This window comes from Stomoxys calcitrans, chromosome 2, assembly GCF_963082655.1.
Source record: "Stomoxys calcitrans chromosome 2, idStoCalc2.1, whole genome shotgun sequence".
Classification (NCBI taxonomy): Eukaryota; Metazoa; Arthropoda; class Insecta; order Diptera; family Muscidae; genus Stomoxys; species Stomoxys calcitrans.
The window spans coordinates 992,555-1,014,814 of NC_081553.1; the positions used below are offsets into that span (position 1 = coordinate 992,555).

At 36.2% G+C, this 22,260-nt stretch overlaps 2 protein-coding genes and 1 long non-coding RNA gene across 9 annotated transcripts in view; 2 read left to right on the plus strand and 1 right to left on the minus strand.

Annotated features, from left to right (window-relative positions):
* Window positions 1–532: 532 nt before the first annotated feature.
* LOC106083798 (actin-87E) lies at window positions 533–2,792 on the plus strand. The gene is made up of 2 exons (XM_013247048.2): window positions 533–640; window positions 1,609–2,792. Exon 2 carries the CDS (start codon window positions 1,630–1,632, stop codon window positions 2,758–2,760), a length of 1,131 nt encoding a protein of 376 aa, XP_013102502.1. The 5' UTR covers window positions 533–640; window positions 1,609–1,629; the 3' UTR covers window positions 2,761–2,792.
* Window positions 2,793–7,863: 5,071 nt separating this feature from the next.
* On the plus strand, window positions 7,864–18,365 carry LOC131994936 (uncharacterized). Its single transcript, XR_009396977.1, has 3 exons — window positions 7,864–8,146; window positions 8,205–8,358; window positions 17,838–18,365. It is a non-coding gene; the product is annotated as an uncharacterized LOC131994936 (long non-coding RNA).
* The window catches only part of LOC106083804 (band 4.1-like protein 5), a 36,914-nt gene continuing 28,929 nt past the window's right edge, over window positions 14,276–22,260 (minus strand). For 5 of the 7 annotated variants that reach the window (XM_059362166.1, XM_059362165.1, XM_059362169.1 and 2 more), the window contains 3 exons: window positions 21,825–22,006; window positions 21,427–21,487; window positions 14,276–15,304 (listed from right to left, as the gene is read on the minus strand). In XM_059362166.1, the coding sequence (XP_059218149.1) occupies window positions 15,213–15,304; window positions 21,427–21,487; window positions 21,825–22,006 (335 nt within the window). In that variant the 3' untranslated portion in view covers window positions 14,276–15,212. Of the gene's footprint in view, window positions 15,305–21,056; window positions 21,183–21,426; window positions 21,488–21,824; window positions 22,007–22,260 lie in introns of those variants that run through there. The other 2 variants (XM_059362167.1, XM_013247051.2) reach the window with 2 other exon arrangements.

Consider the following 22,260-nt stretch of genomic DNA (forward strand, 5'->3'; position numbering starts at 1 on the left):
TGGGAGAGAGACACGTTAGGATGTCTAATATGTATTTTCTTTGAATAAATATTGCAAAGATTCCTGCTGCTGCTAAACTTTCTTCTCCCATTTTCCCCGCTCTTGCTCTCGAATGGAGGAAACCCATGCCAACGCACAACAATTGTTCACAAGTGCATCGTTGTGTTTGCCCATCGCAAAGAAGATCACACATGGAGGATAAAACAAACATTGACACTTAAATAGTCGCATTTTAAAGAGATGGAGAGAGCGTCAGAGATCCAGAGAGTGCCAGGACCGCACAAACACCTACGACAGATGATCCCTTGCAAGAGTTCGAGAGAGAGAGAGAAAGAGAGAGCGGCCACCAGTATTGAAATGTTAAAATTTTTAAAAATTTCAAAACTGTGTGTATCGAAAATTTCCCCTTTGACTATGCAACGCCTGCGCGTTTTTCCATGTGTGTGAGTGACCGTCGCCCACTTGAGACTGTATGAGTGGTGTCTTGGCCATGTGTGAGTGATGAAACCCATATGAACCAATTATTCAGATACACAAATTCCAACGTCTGGTATAAATATTAGTACATTTAAATCCAGCGGCCACTCGCAGTTCTACAGCGAAAGTGTTGATTTAGTCTCTTAGTTTTCTTTTGTAAACGGTTAGTATTTGTGAAACACAAAAAAATTTAATTTGAATCGAATCGAATATTTCAAAGTGAATGAAGACGCTGTCATTTAAAGGATTACCCTGCTAAATTGGATATGATCTTACTGTCGGGATTATAACTATAAAAAAATCATACAGTGAAAAAATTAAGAATTTAAATTTTCCTTTAAAGAAAAAAAAATACTAGTTTGAAAAGAGATTTTTACTTTAAAATGTCATTCCAAAGTGAAATAATCTCGAATTAAACTTTGCATTTAACGAGATTGTTATTAAGGATAAACTCAATTATGGAAATTAAGTCGATAATTACCCGATTTCGCCTTAAGATTTTGTTGATGTATGTTCCATGAAATTAAATGAATTCGAATGACGGAATCCCTATTTGGCGAGCACTTCATAAGCACCACTAGATCCCGTTCTGTTCTGGAATATAGAGCCTAAAAATTGAACTTGTAAAATCCAAAGGCATTGTGATGTGCATTAAGGCGTTTTAGTACTCTCAGTGTTTTTGAAATTGCTCATTTGATACATAATTCAAAACTGAACTTTTTTGCAACGGAATAAAATGATGAAGAAAAAATTGTTTTCCAAACAATAATATCGAAAATATCGCTATTATCAACTGCTTAAATTTTTTCCTCTTAATTTCTCTTTCTTTCTAATTTCCAACAAAATTGTGTGCCTTAAAAAAATACAAAATTAACATCTCCGGGACAACTCTTAATGTTACACTTTTTTCACCATAGACGAATATTCAATATGTAAAGGATATGTAATTTTATAAAATAATTTTATCTTACAAGAGAATTGCCCGAACCTATGCCACACATTAAAATGTTTAAAATGAAATACGTACTAGAAGATTATTTTCCTCCGTTTCAATGTTCATTGAGTTACGTCAGTAGTTTTTGTTTTTCCTTAAATTAATTTGCAATTTTTTTGGTGTCAATATTTTTGCAGTAACAACACAAAAAATCCAAAATGTGTGATGATGAGGTTGCTGCTTTGGTCGTTGACAACGGCTCCGGTATGTGCAAGGCTGGCTTCGCTGGTGACGATGCTCCCCGCGCTGTCTTCCCATCCATTGTAGGTCGTCCCCGCCATCAAGGTGTCATGGTCGGTATGGGTCAAAAGGACTCCTATGTCGGCGATGAAGCTCAATCCAAGAGAGGTATCTTGACCCTCAAGTACCCCATTGAACACGGTATCATCACCAACTGGGATGATATGGAAAAGATCTGGCATCACACTTTCTACAATGAATTGCGTGTCGCCCCCGAAGAGCACCCAGTCTTGTTGACTGAAGCCCCCTTGAACCCCAAGGCTAACCGCGAGAAGATGACCCAAATCATGTTCGAAACCTTCAACTCCCCCGCCATGTATGTTGCCATTCAAGCTGTGCTCTCCTTGTACGCTTCCGGTCGTACCACCGGTATCGTTTTGGATTCCGGTGATGGTGTCTCCCACACCGTCCCCATCTATGAAGGTTATGCCTTGCCCCATGCCATCCTCCGTTTGGACTTGGCTGGTCGCGATTTGACCGACTACTTGATGAAGATCTTGACTGAACGTGGCTACTCCTTCACCACTACTGCCGAGCGTGAAATCGTTCGTGACATCAAGGAAAAGTTGTGCTATGTTGCCTTGGACTTCGAACAAGAAATGGCCACCGCTGCTGCCTCCACCTCCTTGGAAAAATCCTATGAACTTCCCGACGGTCAAGTCATCACCATTGGTAATGAACGTTTCCGTTGCCCAGAATCCCTCTTCCAACCCTCTTTCTTGGGTATGGAATCCTGCGGTATCCACGAAACCGTCTACAACTCCATCATGAAGTGCGACGTCGATATCCGCAAGGACTTGTATGCCAATATTGTCATGTCCGGTGGCACCACCATGTACCCCGGTATTGCCGATCGTATGCAAAAGGAAATCACTGCCTTGGCCCCATCCACCATCAAGATCAAGATCATCGCTCCACCAGAACGCAAATACTCCGTCTGGATTGGTGGTTCCATCTTGGCCTCCCTCTCCACCTTCCAACAGATGTGGATCTCCAAGCAAGAATACGACGAATCCGGCCCCGGCATTGTCCACCGCAAGTGCTTCTAAGCGACACGCACCCCTTCAGTTGCATCCAACAACAATAACAACACCACCACCAGCATCATTGGCGTGGATTTCATACAACGATACCCTCCCGGACGGCCCCAGCTCTGATGCTGTTGCTGTTGCTTCTCTGCACCAGCATCAGTACCACAGCCCCTTCAGGGACGACACTTACTACGTACAAGGTCACCACGCTTCAGCAACAAAATCTGCTATTTTCATTTTAACTTTAACGATTCTATTATAATTTCCCCCTTTATCACTATTATTACTATTATCATTTAATTATTATTATTATTTTTAAGTTTAATCAAGAAACATGAATGAATTTATTATTTGTACATGGACCTGAGAAAGAGGAGAACAAAAGATATTGTAAATTTTTTTAGAACTATGCGAGAAAATAAAACATTAATTGAGAGATAAAACACAATACAAACAAAAAAGTTCACAAGATTTAATGAATGACGGAGAGCAATCGCATCTGCCTGCCATCCCATGGTCATATTTCACCCTACGGCCGTGTGCGCATGCGCATTCCACGTACCAAAACTCTCATTGAATTTCGTTAGTAAGACGCCCAAGGGGGGACTCACTCACTCACACATGCCACCATTATTAACGCGAACATTGAAATTCTAAAAATATTGAACTGCCTACTTCCAACCTCAAGCGAGAATGTGGCTTGCAGATGTTCGGCATATGGTGGCTGAACGAACAAAATGTTCAAGTGCTTCCATTATATATATATATATATATATGTATATATAAATCTATGATTTTCCCTCTGCGAGCTCTTAAGACTTTTCTATCTCTGCTGGGGTGCAGCTAGGAAGGCAGATGTATGTGGCGATTGTCTCTCCCCGCATCTAACTAATAGAACTGCTCGCTTGTGTAAGATGATTTCAAAGGTTTCACCTTCCGCTTTCCGTTGAGCTCTTCTATGGGAGGCGAAACAAAACAATAAGTTTCTATGGATACACTCACACATGGACATTGCACCTCTGTATGCGTGTACGCGAGAGGCGCCTTTCTCCACTTTGAAAGTCTAATAATATATAATATCAGTATATTATTGCATATTTCTCGTTGCTCGATGCCGTCGTAGTCGCCCACCCACTCCCCGAACATACATCTACATCTACACACATCTGCCTACTATATGCAAATGGTTTTGGAATCGTCTGTTTGTCTCATGTGGCCATGTATCCATCCCATTAGGCTGTATAAATTGTTCAATAGTGAACTTTGAATAACAACTAAATTAGCGATGTTCTCATTGAAATTGTATCCAAGGCGTTAGCTGACCTCAGCCCAGCTAGAAAATCTTTTCACTCCAATGATAACGGCATTATATTGTACATAACTTTGTTTACCTAACCAACTCGCAGGGGTTTTGGCATCTTAAGGATAGAAGGTGCGGTAAAATTCGTGGGAAATATAAAAAATGTTTCCGCGTTTAAGCACAATCGGACATTAAATACGCCTTTGGCGAGCTGGAGAACTGAAATATGAAGCTGTCTATAAAGGGGCTTCGTCAAGCTATAGTCCTATATAGCCCATCTTCGAACATAAATTGCATATGGACAAAAAATACATCAGTGCCAAAATTCATGTTTTAAATTGTGGCGTACTACAACGGACAGGCAGAAGAACAAACATACTAGATCGCCTTATTTGTTTTCGAGATAACAAAAAATCGGGTGCAAATAAATAATGTGGTACCAGTCAGTGGAAGGACATGACGAAAGTGCATTATTAATGTTGTAATTCTGAATATAAACAATAAGGTGGGTGCATCCGCGAATTGCTACAACAAAACATCGTTTTTGGGAACTTGATATATAAAAATTTGTAAACGGGGCGAAGAAAATTCGATTCGCCCTGACATTTAAAATTTTCGGCAAATTCGCTTCGACCAATAAGAGCAAGAAGAAAAAAGATTATTAATTTTTGAGTGTCAAGCTAGAAAACACATATTTAAAAATGTTCAACATTCCAATTAGAGTCTCAATGAAAGGCCGGGCGAAACCGACTCTTGCACAAATTCTGAGTGCCTATGATGGTCGATATGATAATGATATGGCACCTTTTAATAACCAATGGCTACCCTGTTCTCGCGATGACCGATCCTTTGGACCGGAACGAGCTTGCTCACCAACAGTAGCCTGACGAGAATCGCCACCTCCACATAAAGATGTGGCTACAACAACAATCCACAAAACCACCAAGATGGCAGGTTTAAATAGTTTTCGTAGCCGTAGATACCTACCAAGTGATTGCTAACAAATGGCTCAAATAGGAAAATTGTGATTAGAGCTCAATCACCACAAGAAGGAGTACTCCTTTTTTGCTCTTGGTTATCTGACGGTTTTTAAGGTCATTTGAAAAGGACAGTCAAAGTTTGTTGGTGTGTGGCCGTTCAGAGTGCATAGTATGCTGTCTACAAAAAAAACCTATTTTTATACCCTCCAACATAGGATGGGGGTATACTAATTTCATCATTCTGTTTGCAATACCTCGAAATATGCGTCTGAGACCCCATAAAGTATATATATTCTTGATCGTCATGCAATTTTAAGTCTATCTAGCCATGTCCGTCCGTCTGTCTGTCGAAAGCACGCTAACTTTCGAAGGAGTAAAGCTGGCCGCTTAAAATTTTGCACAAATACTTTTTATTAGTGTAGGTCAGTTGGGATTGTAGAGGGCGCAATTCCCGGCGATTTGACTGAAATGTTCCACGTAGTGTTTTGGTATCACTTCCAACAATTGTGTTAAGATTGATTCAAATCGGTTCGTAATCTGGTATAGCTGTCATATAAACCGATCTTGGATCTTGCCTTCTTGAGCCAATAGAGCGCGCAATTCTCATCCGATTTGGCTGAAATTTTGCATGAGGTGTTTTGTTATGACTTCCAATAACTGTACCAAGTATGGTGCAAATCGGTACATATTCTGCTATAGCATATGGCAGCTATAGCCGGATATATACCGATCTGGAATCTTGACTTCTTGAGCCTCTAGAGGGCGCAATTGTCATCCGATTTGACAGAAATTTTGTACAACGGCTTCTCTCATGACCTTCAACATACATACGTGTCTATTATGGTCTGAATCGATCAATAGCTCCCATATAAACCTATCTCCCGATTTTGCTTCTTGAGCCCCTATAAGGCCTATAAGGCGCAATTCTTATCCGAGTGAACTGAAATATTACACAATGATTTCTACATTGTTCAGCATTCATTTATAGTCCGAATCGGTATTCTTTGTTTGTCTAAAAATAGATACCGCGCATAGAACTCGACAAATGCGATCCATGGTGGAGGTTATATAAGATTCGGCCCGGCCGAACTTAGCACGCCCTTACTTGTCCTGTCTAAATTATCTTCATGCAATAGTCCTTTCGCCATTCTTGACTACTATAGCTTTAAATGGCATATTGGAGGGAGCTTCTCTAGACCTCCTTCATTGTAATGTCTGGCATTGTACTGATGTAAATTTTATCAGTGTTCTTCTGGGCTCTATTCGGGGCGACACAATAGAGCTAACTTTCCTGAGTGAAACTGATAGTGAATGAGGTTGCTCGACGGTGCTATTATATACCCTTAGTTTGAAAACCATAACAGCAGCAAACAAAATTTTTAAAATATTTATTTTGAAGTTTATATTTTTGTACGGCGAATTCAAAAATGAGTTGACATATCAAATTCTCTCAGCTGGGTTGATGCGGCCACCTGGTAAATACGCCTTAAAATATCAGAAAAAATTAAATTTGGAAAAATCTGAATGAAAATCTTTTCTAAAAAGGTTGGTATTAACTTCAGTTTTCATAGTTAAACTCCATATAAAAGAAAAGTGAAACAATTTCATTTGTGGTACAAACTGCACAGAAAAAAATATAGACCTTAATTTGATCGATTAAACATGGTATTGACTTATAAAAATCTTTTCAAACAAGGTGTATACTGCTTTAATTATCATGGATATAGAAATTCCATATTTTTTGTATGACGACAAGTGATTGGTAAACATATTTTTAAGTGTACGAATTAAATTTTTATTTACTAGTATAAATCGGGTATTGACTAAGATTATATTGTGTTCCCCTTCACACATGTGCCATATATGTTATATGTATATTCTTGATCGTCATGAAATTTTAAGACGATCTAGCCATGTCCGCCCGTCTGTCTGTCGAAAGCACGCTAACTTTCGAAGGAGTAAAGCTATTTGCACAAATACTCCTTATTAGTGTAGGTCGGTTGGGATTGTAAATGGGACATATCGGTCCATGTTTTGATATTGCTGCCATATAAACCGATCTTGGGTCTTGACTTCTTGAGCCTTTAGAGTGCGCAATTCTTACCCGTTTGGAATGAAATTTTGCATGACGTGTTTCGTAATGACTCCCAATAACTTTCCCAAGTATGGTTTAAATCGGTCCATAACCTGATATAGCTGCCATATAAACTGATCTTGAATCTGGACTTCTTTACCCACTAGAGGGCGCAATTCCTATCCTATCCTAATTCTTATCTTGACTTCTTGAGCCTCTCTAATTAGGTCTAATTATTATCCGATTAGGCTGAAATTTGGTACAACGACTTCTTCCATGACCTCCAACATACGTGTCAAATATGGGTCTTGAGCGTGATACAGCTCAACCGATCCCCCTATTTTACTTCTTGAGCCCCTAAAAGGCCCAATTCTTATTCGATTTGGCTGAAATTTTATACATATACTTCTACTGTGGTCTCCAACATTTAATTCAATTAGCAAAGCAATTCTTTTCTTTTATCCTTTGTTTATCTAAAAAGAGATAGCGAGAAAGAACTCGACAAACGCGATCCATGGTGGAGGGTATATAAGATTCGGCCCGGCCGAACTTAGAACTCTTTTACTTGTTGGTTATAATTTTAAAGTTTAACAAATTTATTGTGAGAAAGTAGTGGAATGCATAAAAATACCGTATGTAAACAAATGCATAAAAATACCGTATGTAAACAAATGTAAAAACGTTATTTAAGATAAATGACAAATTTCAAATGAACGGTTGAATGGTATATTGAGTAACTAACCACTTTAATCGGATTTTTGAGCTTATCATAAATCCAAATAGCAAAATTGTTAATCAATAATACAAATTCCTTTATAGGTCCGATTTCAGCAAATTTTTTAATTGAGTGTACAAATTCTTTATTTGGACATAGTTGTTAATTTTTCTATGGAGAGCGGCCAAAACACCGTCGATACTATCGTCAATAGTTAGGTTTTCGCATCACCAAGTTAAATTTGCGTGTTAATTTGTGCCTCTTGCTAAAAAAAATATGTGTGAAAAATTTATTGAAAGAGTTATATGGAGAAATGGATCGCTTCCTTCAAAGAGGTATAATGTTTACTTTTAAAGTATTTAGGAAATATTTTGACGGTGTGTTGAATTTAAGGTAAACGTAGGAGCTCCATCAAACTCAGTATGTGGAGCGCTGAAAGGCAGGCATGAGATTGCAGCAGCACGGACTCGGAGAAAAATTTGGCGACCGAGAGGCGAACACCAAAAAAGAAAAGTAAAATCTTACAAATATGGAAATACTTGAAAAGGTCAGTACCGCAATACTGTAGCTTAAAACGAACATCATTTAGTTAAATGTGTCGACAAAAAAAAAACGTTTGGACTAACGACTATGTTATTCTGTAATTCCTCGTTAACAGAAATCGTTATCTATTTTTTCTCTCTGGCAGCTATACCCAAAAAAAAAAAAAAACAAAAAAAAGGAGGAATTGACAAAAATAATAACTAATTCCTCTCATAGCCTGTAATTCTTCTTTTATTTACTCAAAAACTTCACAAATCTAAATAAAAAGTACACAATTATTTAGGAAAATGCAATCAATACGAATTTATTCGAATAAAACTTGCGGACATTTTTTTTTAATTAAGAAACACACGCTACCACGCTTATTGATTGATTGTACACACACACATTCGAAATATTTAAAAAAAAAACCAGGGACAAATACTCTAAAGACATCGTAAATATTTATCTTTATTTATTTCGTAAAAGGAAATTGTCCGTCGGTTAGTTTACGAATTTCTATTCGTTAGTGAAAACTACTGATTTTGACGATGTCGATTATCGTTAAAAGTGGCTACTGAATATGTTTAATATGTTCAGCTAAATTAACAATAATACTAGATTTTTCTGATATATCGGTCACATGTGATTTGTGGACATCGAGAGCCAACCATAGTTTTGTGACTGTCACATGATTTGAAAATAGCGGCATTAGCCACAAGAAAACTATTGAATACAACTAACCACTCGGCTCAAAATGTTGCAGACACTTTGAAAGATATTTTAAACCATTGGAATGTGCTCAACAAAACGGTTTGTATTGTTACAGATAATGCCAGCTCAATGCTGAAAGCGGGCAAAATATTAAAAATTTGAAATCGTCCATGCTTTGCGCACAAGTTGAATCTTGTGGTTCCAGATGGGTTAAAATTCGACAACGACGATTTAGTTAAAGCCTTGGTTACAAAGTACAAGACGATAGGCAGATATTTTAAGCAAAGCACCATAGCAGGCGAAAAATTAAAAACTTGTCAAGAAGATTTCTCTTATATATTGCTACAAGAACCACCACCAACAAGGTGGTGCCATCGTTACAGTTCTGTTATCAACTAGTAAAGCACCGCTACGTTTGAAAGATAAAGAAAAAAATACATAATTTTTCCAACAAGCAACTGAAAACCTTTCTGGTGGAAAATATGTGACTCTTTAGCTGATAATACCCATGTGCAAAGTGGAAAATCTTTTACCACAACTTCAAACCTGTGAGGAAAAAATATGCAAAATTCTTTATAAGAGTCAATCAAAAAACTTCTATCAAAATATGGGCTACGGTCAGTAACTAGGATGGCTACAGTCAGTAATTAGGATGGCTATTAAAAAAGAATGGGTTTCAGTATATTTCAAATGCTGAACAAGCATTAGAAATTTTTGAAAATGAGCTTGTGGATTTGTCAGTCAAAGAAAATTCTGTCAATTTGAATTCGGCAGCGGACATCAATTCTCAGGCCGATATTTGATTTTTTAGATGATAGACGCATTAGCAAATACCCAAATGTGCGATCATATACCATTATTATTAAAAGTCTATATATCGAGGGTTTCTTCAATAAGGAAACAATGTTTTGTGAAAACTTTTCACAATGAACGATCTTAATATTTACCTCATTGTCAAAAATTTGCAAAATTTTCTAAATAAGCCAAAAACATTTGCAAAAAATTTTTGATGATTTCGTATTCTTTGCTGTTGTTGTTGTAGCAGTGTGTTATACGCTGAGACGGCAGCCCTTGCCGATGAAGAACTCCATCCATGTTCAGTTGTACATATCGTGTGGTACAAACGAAACTAACATATGAAAATCACTTTTCAAAATAGCACATGTCAATTGTTTCGATTAGAGCGTGTTCTATTCCTTCTGCCAAGAAATAAAGTAATCAGCTGTTTTTGTTGTCACTCGAATGAAAGTAACCCCAAATTAAATTGTTTTCAAAAATTTTGGATTAACCAGCTTTTTCACAACTTGAACAATTTTTACACATTAAAAAAATTAGCTTTTACTTAAATTTTTAGGTTATGTCATACGAAAATAACATACAGTTGTGATAGCAAAAATGATGAATCATATGGGAATTGACAATTTTGACAAACAATTTCAATTACATGTGAATACAAAAGGTGACATGTCATAAGACATCTACTGTGCCACACATAAGTATTGGCACAACCATCAATTTTTAACTTGACCGCTATTTTTCAATTCGGCAGGAAGGATTTTCTTATTCATGGGAATCAGTCCAGATTTACATATAGCTGTAATATATTTTTATATATATATATCACCCGATTTTCACTCATAGAGCCACTGCAAGCGCATTTATTGATCAATCTTCCCAAAACTTCGTACAACGCTTTCCTCGACGACTTCCACATCATCTATTGTAGATTAAGGTATTGGTCCCATATATCTTCGTTCGATTTTGAGAAATATTGCAATAAAGTGCTCATTTGTAACCGTTTCTCTCGAAATTCGGCAGGAAGGATTTTTCTTATTTCATAGAAATCGGGCCAAATTTAAATATAGCTGTCATTTATGTGTATCGCTTGATCTTCTCTTCTTAACCCACTACAAACGCATTTATTGACCATTCTTGCCAAAATTGTGCACTAAGCTTTCCTCGATGACTACCACAATATCTAAGAAGTTTGGTCAAAATCGATTTAGAATAAGATGTAGCTCATATATATATATATATATATATATATATATATATATATATATATGTATATATATATATATATATATATATATATATATATATATATATATATATATATATATATATATATATATATTTATATATACATACATATATATATATATATATATATATATATATATATATATATATATATATATATATATATATATATATATATATATATATATATACATATATATATATATATATACATATATATATATATATATACATATATATATATATATATCATATCATTTCATCATGAATAGACTTACTAACGAGCAACGCTTGCAAATCATTGAATTTTATTACCAAAATCAGTGTTCGGTTCGAAATGTGTTCAAATTTTGAAAAATTTTGTTCTGCGATGAGGCTCATTTCTGGTTGAATGGCTACGTAAATAAGCAAAATTGCCGCATTTGGAGTGAAGAGCAACCAGAAGCCGTTCAAGAACTGCCCATGCATCCCGAAAAATGCACTGTTTGGTGTGGTTTGTACGCTGGTGGAATCATTGGACCGTATTTTTTCAAAGATGCTGTTGGACGCAACGTTACGGTGAATGAACACATTTCGAACCGAACACTGATTTTGGTAATAAAATTCAATGATTTGCAAGCGTTGCTCGTTAGTAAGTCTATTCATGATGAAATGTCAAAGCATACTGAGCATCTTTCTCTTTGACACCATGTCTGAAATCCCACGTGATCTGTCAAATACTAATGCATGAAAATCCTAACCTCAAAAAAATCACCCTTTATATATATATATATATTTATAAATTACCCAAAATCGTCAGATTTTGGGTAATTTATTGTCCTTTGCAACCGTAGTTATTACATCTTGAACATATTGTCTTTGCTCGAAATTTGATACGGGGATTTTAATAACCCGTAGGAAAACATCCGCGGAGGTACATCCAAATTGGTTTAGAATCAGATAAAGCTCCCACTTTGTATTTACAGGGTAGATGTAGGGTATTATAAAGTCGGCACCGCCCGACTTTTGCCTTACATTACTGATTTTTTCTAATTTTTGCCAGTTGGCAACTCTTTTTGCAAAAATATTGGTTCCTAAAATTGTCTACCGTGTTGCTTTGTTCATTGTAAGTGGTTCCTAAAATTTTCAACCGTCTTGTTTTACCGTTAATTTAAGTTTTTTGTTAAAAGAATAAAATTAAATGCAGAAAATACAAAAAAAATGGGCCCAAATCAAAAAAAAAAACTACTGTATCTGAGCGAAAAATTATAATGCACCTTCACAGCCAAGGAAAATCGTTTGCTGAAATCGGCCAAATGATGGACAGAAGATGTTTCACAATTCGAGTTTTAAACGTCAACACAATTAACAGCTGAAGTTCAAGAGAAGACTGGAAAGAAAGCTCCTTCCATGAGGCACTTATAGAAGAATGGCAAAAAATAGGGGAGGAAACTACGAAAAAATCAGTGCATTCTATGCCAAACTGCTTGGACGCAGTGATCAAGCAAAAGGGCTTACCAATAAAGTATTAAATTAGACTAACATTTTAAGATCTTTAAGATATATATGCAAATCTTTAAGATATATATGCAAAAATCTCTATTTGCAAAATGTATCCTTATGTGCTAATGAGTTACTTTAAAATATTGGTCGATTTGTCTGTGGTTTGGAATAAACGTTTGTCATGCCGAGAAAATGTCACTTACTTAATTTGTAGACAGATTGGCACAAAAATATGGGTTTCAGACCAAAAATATCGAAAGGTGGGGTACATTAGTAAGGGACCCACTCTAAAACTTGGACCGATATGGTCCATGCGATGCGATTATTTCGCATTTTATAGCTTTATCAAAATATAACCATAACTTCAAAAGACAAAGTGGTTTTGTTTTACAATTTATCTTCTCCAATTGTATTTTATATTTGCGTTCCCATCATTATAACACTATTTGGTTGCTTTGGGCTGGTACTATTGGGTTGCCCAATAAGTAATTGTCGTTAATATAGTAGTAATATAGTCGGCGTTGACAAATTTTTTCAACGGCTTGTGACTCTGTAATTGCATTCTTTCTTCTGTCAGTTATCAGCTGTTTCTTTTAGCTTGCTTTAGAAAAAAAGTGCGCGAAATTTTGTTTACATTTGTTTGTTTGGCGTCAATTTTAATATGGGTACCACATGTATTGAAAGAAATTCATTTAACAAACCGAATCAACGCTTGTGATATGCACCTTAAACGCAATGAATTCGATCCGTTTTTAAAACGAATTATAACTGGAGATGAAAAATGGATTGTTTACAACAACGTTAGTCGAAAACGATCATGGTCCAAGCATGGTGAACCAGCTGAAGGGTTTGGTATATTTTGAGCTGCTTCCAAGGAACCAAACGATTAATTCGGATGTTTACTGTCAACAATTGGACAAATTGAATACAGCCATCAAGGAGAAGCGACCAGAATTGGTCAATCGTAAAGGTGTCATATTCCACCAGGACAACGCTAGACCGCACACATCTTTGGTCACTCGCCAAAAACTGAGTGAGCTTGGCTGGGAACTTTTGATGCATCCACCATATAGCCCTGACCTTGCACCATCAGACTACCATTTATTTCGATCTTTGCAGAACACCTTAAATGGTAAAACTTTCGGCAATGATGAGGCTATAAAATCGCACTTGGTTCAGTTTTTTGCAGATAAAGGCCAGAAGTTCTATGAGCGTGGAATACTAAATTTGCCAGGAAGATGGCAAAAGGTTATCCAACAAAACGGCAACAGCGTTCATCGCAATTCTACTACATGTTGCTTTTTTCTTCTTCTGTTCGCACGCTTTTACTGAAATACCATACTAATAATTGTACAAGAAAATTACAGACCTACAATCCGTACGGAAAGAAAACGCGGAGAGACAAGGTAAGACAAAAGGCTAAACCGGAAGCAGGGTCTTAGTTTCCGGGACGCTAACTATTATAGATGTGACCAAGATATACATATAACTTTGCCTCGGCTACAGGTTGGCTAAGCCGATGAAAAATTAAATTGTAAATGTCTTTTGCGTCAAAGAATTTCACCATCAAAGTCATAATCTCTGGACCCAAATGAGCTTATGCTTTAATGAACTATAATTTAAATAAATTCTGGTGAGTGTATAATAACCACTCTCAATTTAATGCCGAGTATAGTTAAGAAGAAGCATTAAATAGCGGTCTGTTTAAATTGTAAAATATTTATTTGTATGTAGCATTCTATATACGTTTATTCATCTTGTTGTTGTATACTATAATATATGGATATGTTGCATTTATTTGCTTATTTATAAAATGTCGTTGTTACTGTTTTGGACGTTTAAAAATGTAGGTATCTTTAGAATTGCCATTGATTACATTGATTGGTTGGTTCAAATAAAATTTTGTTTTGTTTTGATTGTTTTGCTGTATAATAATACTTGAAGAGACGAATCTGTTTTGTTAATAAAAAACAAACAGATTATAAGATTACACATATAAATATATATATATATAAAAAAAACATAACATACTTGTGGTGTAAGAGAGAAAACACACATATTGAAGAAAATATTAACTACTTAGAAAAATTAAAAGTAATTTTATGGAAGGAATCAAAAATACATTCGAAAAGAGGAATGCTGTTCATCATTAAACACAAAAACAAAAACACTACGCATAAAAATAAATGCCCCTCTAGCGATGGATGTGGACGTGGTGTTGGTGTTTTCACAATTTCAACTGTTTAATTTGCTTTCAAGTCTTTCAAGGTTGTCAACTCGATAGGTTTGGAATCATTTCAATTTAAGTACTTAATTATAATGTATTAGTAGCTGCATTTAAGGCACTTACAGTCTAATTTAACTTTTTCAAAGTTAGATTACAATTTTTAATTCATTGTCTTTCGATTTAAACCATTAGAGGTGTTTTGTTTTGTTTTCTGTTTGCCAAAGGGTGGTTACAGTGTGGTCAGCAGATCGCTTCGGATCAATTTTACGAACATAGAATAAATAAGTAGGTTCACATTATGATAGATGCGATAAAATATTGTGTAAACTATGCTGAAAGTACACGTACAACTAAATTCGGATTACAACTGTGTTGTAATAACAGATTTTCTTATAATCGTTGGTTCCTTTCCCTTAGGAGCCGACACGACTTCGGAGGAGACCAGCCAAGGGGAGACCATTGCATCGTTGTGTTGGTTGTGAATGTTGTGCTTTTGCACATAGGGCTAGAAGAGAGATAAGAAAATATATTAAAAGAACTGTTCAACACTACCGTTATTGTATATTACTTTAATCCGCCCATGTATGTTTGTGTGATCATTATGTTACAAAAAACGAAATACAATTTTGTTTATGACCAATTTTTAAATGATTACACAGAGGTGAGTGCAATAAGTAGACGGTTGAAATATGTATATATACTTCAGTACTTATTTAATATTCTTAAATTCGACAAAATAGTCGTGCATGTCCATTTTTACTATACAAATAGAATCTCAAGTAAGCACCATATCGCGAGCATTAATGACTTTGAAAGTGTTCAAATTCCTGCACTAATGTTTCCAAATTCTTCTTGGTTTATCATTTTGGGTTGCAGAGACCGAAAGTCTCAATTTCGATTAATGATTATTTCTTAAATTATGGTCTTATCACCTTGGAACAAACATTACATTCTTTGAAAAATTGCCGAATCAAAGCAACTATGGATTTTATTTAAATGAACGATATGAAACATACTGAATGCAACATATTGTTTATTTTTATTAAATACTAGCCGAAACGGGCCCGCTCCTCTGCGTCTTCTTTAACCCTCTAATGTATTTTAAGGATGGGGACACTTCATCCTGAATGCGGATATCGAATTCGTACCATTGTAGCCTATGACGCTGAACGCGTTTGAATCCTGGCGAGAACATCGGACAAAGCGGTGTTGTGTTTATCCCTTCTTAATGTTGGCAACATTTGCGAGGTGCAATGCCATGCATGGTCATTGCACTGCGGGACGCCGTTCGGACTCGGCTATAAAAAAAGTTCCCTTATTATTGTGTTTAAACTTGAATCGGAAAGCACTCATTGATGTGTGAGAATTTGCCACTTCTCGGTTCTTAGTGGTAATGATCTCATTAGGGGAGGGATGGCACCTCAGACATTTCGACTTAAATATGGATATCAAATTCGTGCTACACTTCCAAATCCTTTTAATTTGAGCCCCATATTGCCATGGCCGGCAAATATGTACCGTTTGGAGGGTGTTTTGGAGTTGGGGCGGCCACCGGCACTTTGCACTGAAATTAGATATCAAATTCGTTCCTTATTCCCAACGGAATAAAGTTCTGTTTAGGGGGTACCCAAAGGGCGTATCCCAAAAGACTTTAAAAGGCGTATCCCAAAAGACTTGGCTACAAAATTGGATATCAAACTCGTTTTCTACTCTCAAATACCTTTCATTTGAGTCCCATGTTAAAAACCCATTTGACGTATCTTTAAGAGGAAAAGCGCCACCTAGACCTGAACGCAAATTTTAATGTCATAATCGTAATCTACTTCTTGATACCTTTCACTGGGTACTTATGTTTTTGAGGGGTGGCGTGACTCCCTATACTTTGATCATTTCTTAACATCGAAAATAAGATTTGAACCAAGTGGAGTCGAGTGGACCAAGTTTTGAAAAACTTCTGTCGGTATTTCGGCCTATGCGATTCTTAGGACATGTTTTAGTGGGGAAGTAGATTCGTACTGCTTTCCATTGGTAAACACTTTTCGTTCTAAGACTCCCCATAGGACTTTGATGAGATTTATACTGGACTAAGTGCGATTTTGGCATAATCTTGCTGAATAATCCTACCAATTTGCGTAAACCACGCCAGCAATACTAGAAACCATCGGGTCCATCAATATAGAAAAATTTTTCATGTATTGCAACAACACCGTTTTCTCCTTCGAGAACCTTTTTCTCCTTCCCACAACTCCTTCTTCTACTATAAACTAAACCCAAAATTACAACATTTTCAAAAGCATTTAAGGACCTACCTATTTTCCTTGCAAATCTTCCGCTAATAAAGAGTTTTTACGAGTCATTTCCTTATTCGGGATTTTCTAAGAAAAGAAAATTGGTAATAATCCATATTTTCCCAATTATTACATTTATTGATCATCAAGAAATCGAAAACAATGTTTCTTTTTGTTTGTATTCATTAAAATTGCAGGTCCAATCTATATTTATTTCGCACCCGCTTTCCATATATTTGAAATATTATAGCAATATTTATTGAAAAACGTAAAAATTTACGATTTTGCCAGCAGAAGAGAGCCGGAAAGTGCGTAAGAGCAAGCAACATTTTGAGAGTGTGGTAAGTAAGGGCTGTAGGTTTTTTACCCCGCAAAAATTTGCAGCATCGAATAGCTGTTTTATGAAAACCAGCTGTTTAATTCAAATAAATAACAAATACTCGCCTGCAAATTTTTACTGTCAATTTTTTACAAGAAAAATACGCTAGCTGACCTTTTTCTAACGACATATGGTATTTTGGCAAAGAAAATATTAATTATTAAAGAAAATTACAGATGCACTTACTTTCACTTACACAACTTTTACATCATCATTATTAACATACAAAAAAAACAAGGAAAAACTAAAAATGACATAAGCTCGATCGGCCCAACAATTAGAAACCCACAGCCATAGATATATTTCTCATCTGGAGATCAGTATATATAAAAGCTATATTAATTATTAATAAAAAGGGTGATTTTTTTTAGCTATTTTCTTTTTGACAACACTGGTTAAAACAGCTCACGCACTGCCGCTGCAAGAGCTACCAATGCATCCAGAAAAAGTCACACTTTGGTGCGATTTATGGGCTGGTGGCATCATTGGACCGTACCTCTTCAAAGATGATGCGAATCGTAATGTGCCATGGCGAGAGTTCACGTTGCGTCTTGCGATTTAACGCCTTTAGACTATTTTTTGTGGAGCTATGATAAAGCTCATGTCTATACAGACAAGTCCGCTTCAATTGACGCACTGGAAGACAACATGCCGGCCGAAATGTTACAAAGAGTATGCCAAAACTTTAAATTATATGGACCGTACTATCGATTTATATAGAGATTGTATGTATTTTTCTGAATTTTGTTATTTTTTTTTGAAAAAACTTCCTATAGCTCTTAAAAAATAACCCTTTATTAGCTATTGGTGGTCACTGCACAGTTCCATAAAGAAAATCTGTCAAATAAACCTAAAAAGGTCATAACAAAGATTTGCTAATGACTGTTTAACTAAACAGTTTAAAATTTTGGATTTTTTTCTTAATCTGCGAGGATTCTTGTGAGCAACTTTGGGCCTTAGTGGTAATAAACTAAAGAGTTGAATAAAAGGTTTAATATAATTTTAAGTTAATAAGTGCTTGCTCCCCAGCCACAATTAAATAAAATATAATATATATTAAAAGAAAGAAAAAGTCCCAATTAGCACTATAACGTAAAAAAATATATCAAACAGAAATAAAAACAATAAATCTTACGCATTTTCAATAGCCGTAAAATGGTCACAAATTGTAAGTCTGAAAACTATGTTGGAATGGAAAAATATTCGAAGTTCCCAGGGTAAGGTATTCAAAAACCTAGCCGAAAAGGATCTTTCAAACACAGCTCTACGAAATAGAGGTATTCTCAACTGCGTATAGTGAAAAGTGAAATTAAGCGCAAAGTGGAAGTGGCATTCCACTCCTGATGGCTTTGTAAAAAAAACTATATAAAACCCTGCAAACCATAAAACTGTTGAAGGATGATCCCAAAAACTTAACAACAAAGTCAGATATATGTTCACGAATCCGAACATTATACACAAATCGAACATTACTGTTTAAAATTCACCTGATCTTCAGTAAATTATATTCAAATGCACCAGAAACAAACTCAAATGCAAATTTTGCCCATGAACATTCCACTAAGGAACAGGGGTAACAAACAAATTCCAGTCCATGCAATACCGGCATTAAAACTGCATGTGCAAGTCTGGCCTTAACCCAGGTTGGTAAATAAATATATGCTGCATACAATTTATGCAAAGTCGCTAAGGTCTTAGAACGAATAGACTCAATATGGGGTCCAAAGCAAAGAGTTTTGTCTAGAATATTGCCGAAACACTTATGTCGCTCTACAAAATCTATCCTAATCTGGCTAAAAAAGGTCTCCAATTCGGGCTCATGAGAACCAAAGAAAATAGCTTTGGCCTTCAGAAGATTGACCGTAAGGAAATTGTTATTCGACCATCGCAAAATATGATGAATATGGCCTATCTACAATATAGTGATAGCGGCAGTTCCACCCCATCCAATTCAGGCCCCCTGAGCGTACCAAGTTGCCACCCACCAAAATAGCTTCATTCTCGTAGACACAAATTTTCGCCCTCTGCTCGACAAAACCCCTGAAAATGGCAATGATAATCAAGGGCCTCAAAACAGAAGGCAAATCCTATCCTTTTGATGTTCTTCTAGTCATAATCTTCTTATTGAAGACCTTTGGTGTACTAATTACTGTGCCTTTCAACATAATGTAAACCCAATTCATTTGAACAGGAGGAATCGTCTTGACCAACCGAGATTCAAGATATGATACACATGTTGTGTAGTCCCTGGTCCCAACTCCATTGCAACTACTCTTGTCTGTCGTGGGAAGTTAACGGCTTTACCAATACGCTAACCTCGTGAAATAGAACTGATTCCCAACCATTTGATTTCCTATTACTTTCGTGGGCAGTTTTCGAGTTGCGTCAGCATATAATTTGTTTTATAGTCATCTTGTAGATGGCAACGAATTAAGCCTTTGGGAGCTGTTGGCTTTGGCGTACATATATATAGATTTGATTTTTCTTTAATTGACATTTAAATAAACATCTTGTTGACTGACTGACTGACTTTTAAATGTATTCTTTGAACAGAAAGGCATTAAACAAAATGGTCTGGAGAGGGACAATATCCTGCAATGGAATTACAATAAGATTTTAAAACCGAAAAAATAAAGCTCAAACACAAAATTTTAATTATCACGGCGAATTGAACTTTTTTCGCCATCTTCCTTATTAAAGAAAGAATAGCCTATTATTCGTTTGTGAATGCCAAAAAGACACATTTTGTCCATTTTCAGTACATACACCTATTTTAAGATTTCTTCATAACAGGCTTCATAACCGGACCCAAAGCCATTTATAAATATAAAAGTATTGGGTTGCCCATTTTTCATATAGTCGGCGTTGACAAATTTTTTCACAGCTTGTTACTGTACTTGCATTCTTTCTTCTGTCAGTTATCAGCTGTTACTTTTAGCTTGCTTTAGAAAAAACGTGTAAAAAAAGTATATTTGATATACTTTCTTTTAAAAAATCCGCAATTACTTTTTGGGCAATCCAATAATTATAGTCACTGGATCGAGGAGCAATATATCGGTATTTGCCGACTGTTGTCCAGAACAGGATACTTAAAGCTTATTAGCTTAGCAAATACACCCACGCACATGCACACATATATTTTTAAAGCGAAATGTTATTCCTTAAATACATACAAGTCCAGGGAATGGGAATGAAACATAAACACACAAACCTTTTTATCTGGAACAGATTCATTTTTTTCAATAGATTGCGGTGCATACTTGAAGTTTTGCTTAGTTAAGGCATCACGTTGTTTCTGCTGGCGTTCCTGTTCGCTCAGAGTGGAAAACAACAATGTGCCCACCGATGGAGTGGTAGGATTAGGTAGTCTCGATGAATCGACTTCGCTCTCGCCGTTTGTTTCCTTATCGGCGTTGTTCACCTCCGAGCTGCCTTTTGCATTGTTATTGATGATATTATTAATGAATATTTCATTTATTAACATCTCTGCCGTGGTCGACGTCAGTGTGGGTGTTGTCGGCTTATTTTGTGTTGGGGCTAAGGAGACGTCTTTCTTTTCACCATTGGCATTGGACGCCGATGTTAAAACAGAGCTGGTCGAGGACGAAGCAGTAGATAGCGATGGAGTTGATGTTGTCCCTAGATTTGCCTTAGTGCCACTACCAGATGAATAGGGACGACTACAGTTTGTTAAAGTGCTAGCGGATGGACCAGTGCTGCAGTTGTTGTGGCTATTACTTGAATTGTTATAAATGTTTGACGACGATGGAAAAGGTGATGTGGTTGTCATAATGGTTAAAGAATTTGGTGGGGATGTGGATACGTGGTGAGTGCTGGCGTTGGTGTTGTAATCTGATATGAATGTGGCATTAGCAAATGGAGATGTTGGGGTAGTGGACGAATTGTTGCCGTTATTATTTGAACTTGTGCTCGTGCCAGTTAAACCAATTAAATTATTACCAGAATTAACAGCAGAGGCAGGCTTCTGTTCCGTTATGCTCAAAGTTAACTTATCGCCCCCCTTTCAAATGGTAGCACAGACACAAACACAGCACACACATGCAGGCAACGATGTTAAAGCATATCGTAATAAAAATAAAACAAAGTAAAAGCAAAAAAAAATTAAAGAAAAGAACAAAACAAAATTTAAAATGCTATAGCGATAAAACAATGATAAACAAAATGCAAATGGCAATTAAGAAAAATAACAGATACGAAATATTGACATTACCCACCAATGGAACATAAAACAGAAAAGCTGCATAGCACAACTTAGTGTGTAAAGGTTTGGACTTCATACATCGATTTATTGTAAGAGTTATTTGTTTTTTATGTCTGTAAAAGAATGCAACGCTTACCACTGAAATGTAGGTGGCATTAAGTGAGTCCGGTCCCTCGCTGTGGCCCGCAATGCTGTTTGTTATGTTGCTGTTGTAACTGATGTTGTTGTTATTGCTATTCACTGCCGACGCTGCAGGCACAAACATTTGGTTTGTAAGCTTGGCATTGGTATTAGCCCCAAGCTCTTCTTCAACTCGTGCTAAAAAGAAATAATCTTTAAATATAGGAAAATGTTCAAAGTAACTGCATCTCTAATACTGTGTCAAACTTTTTGCCACGAAAAATAAGCATTCGTTTTATTCACCCCATGTTATGGGTTCTATTTTTTTACCAAAGTAGGTACGTTCCCATACCCATGTAAACATGTAGATTTGGACAGTTCATTAAATAACAGGAGGAGATTTATCGGATATAAATAAATTATGGAGACCACCGTCGCGCCGAATCGAATCC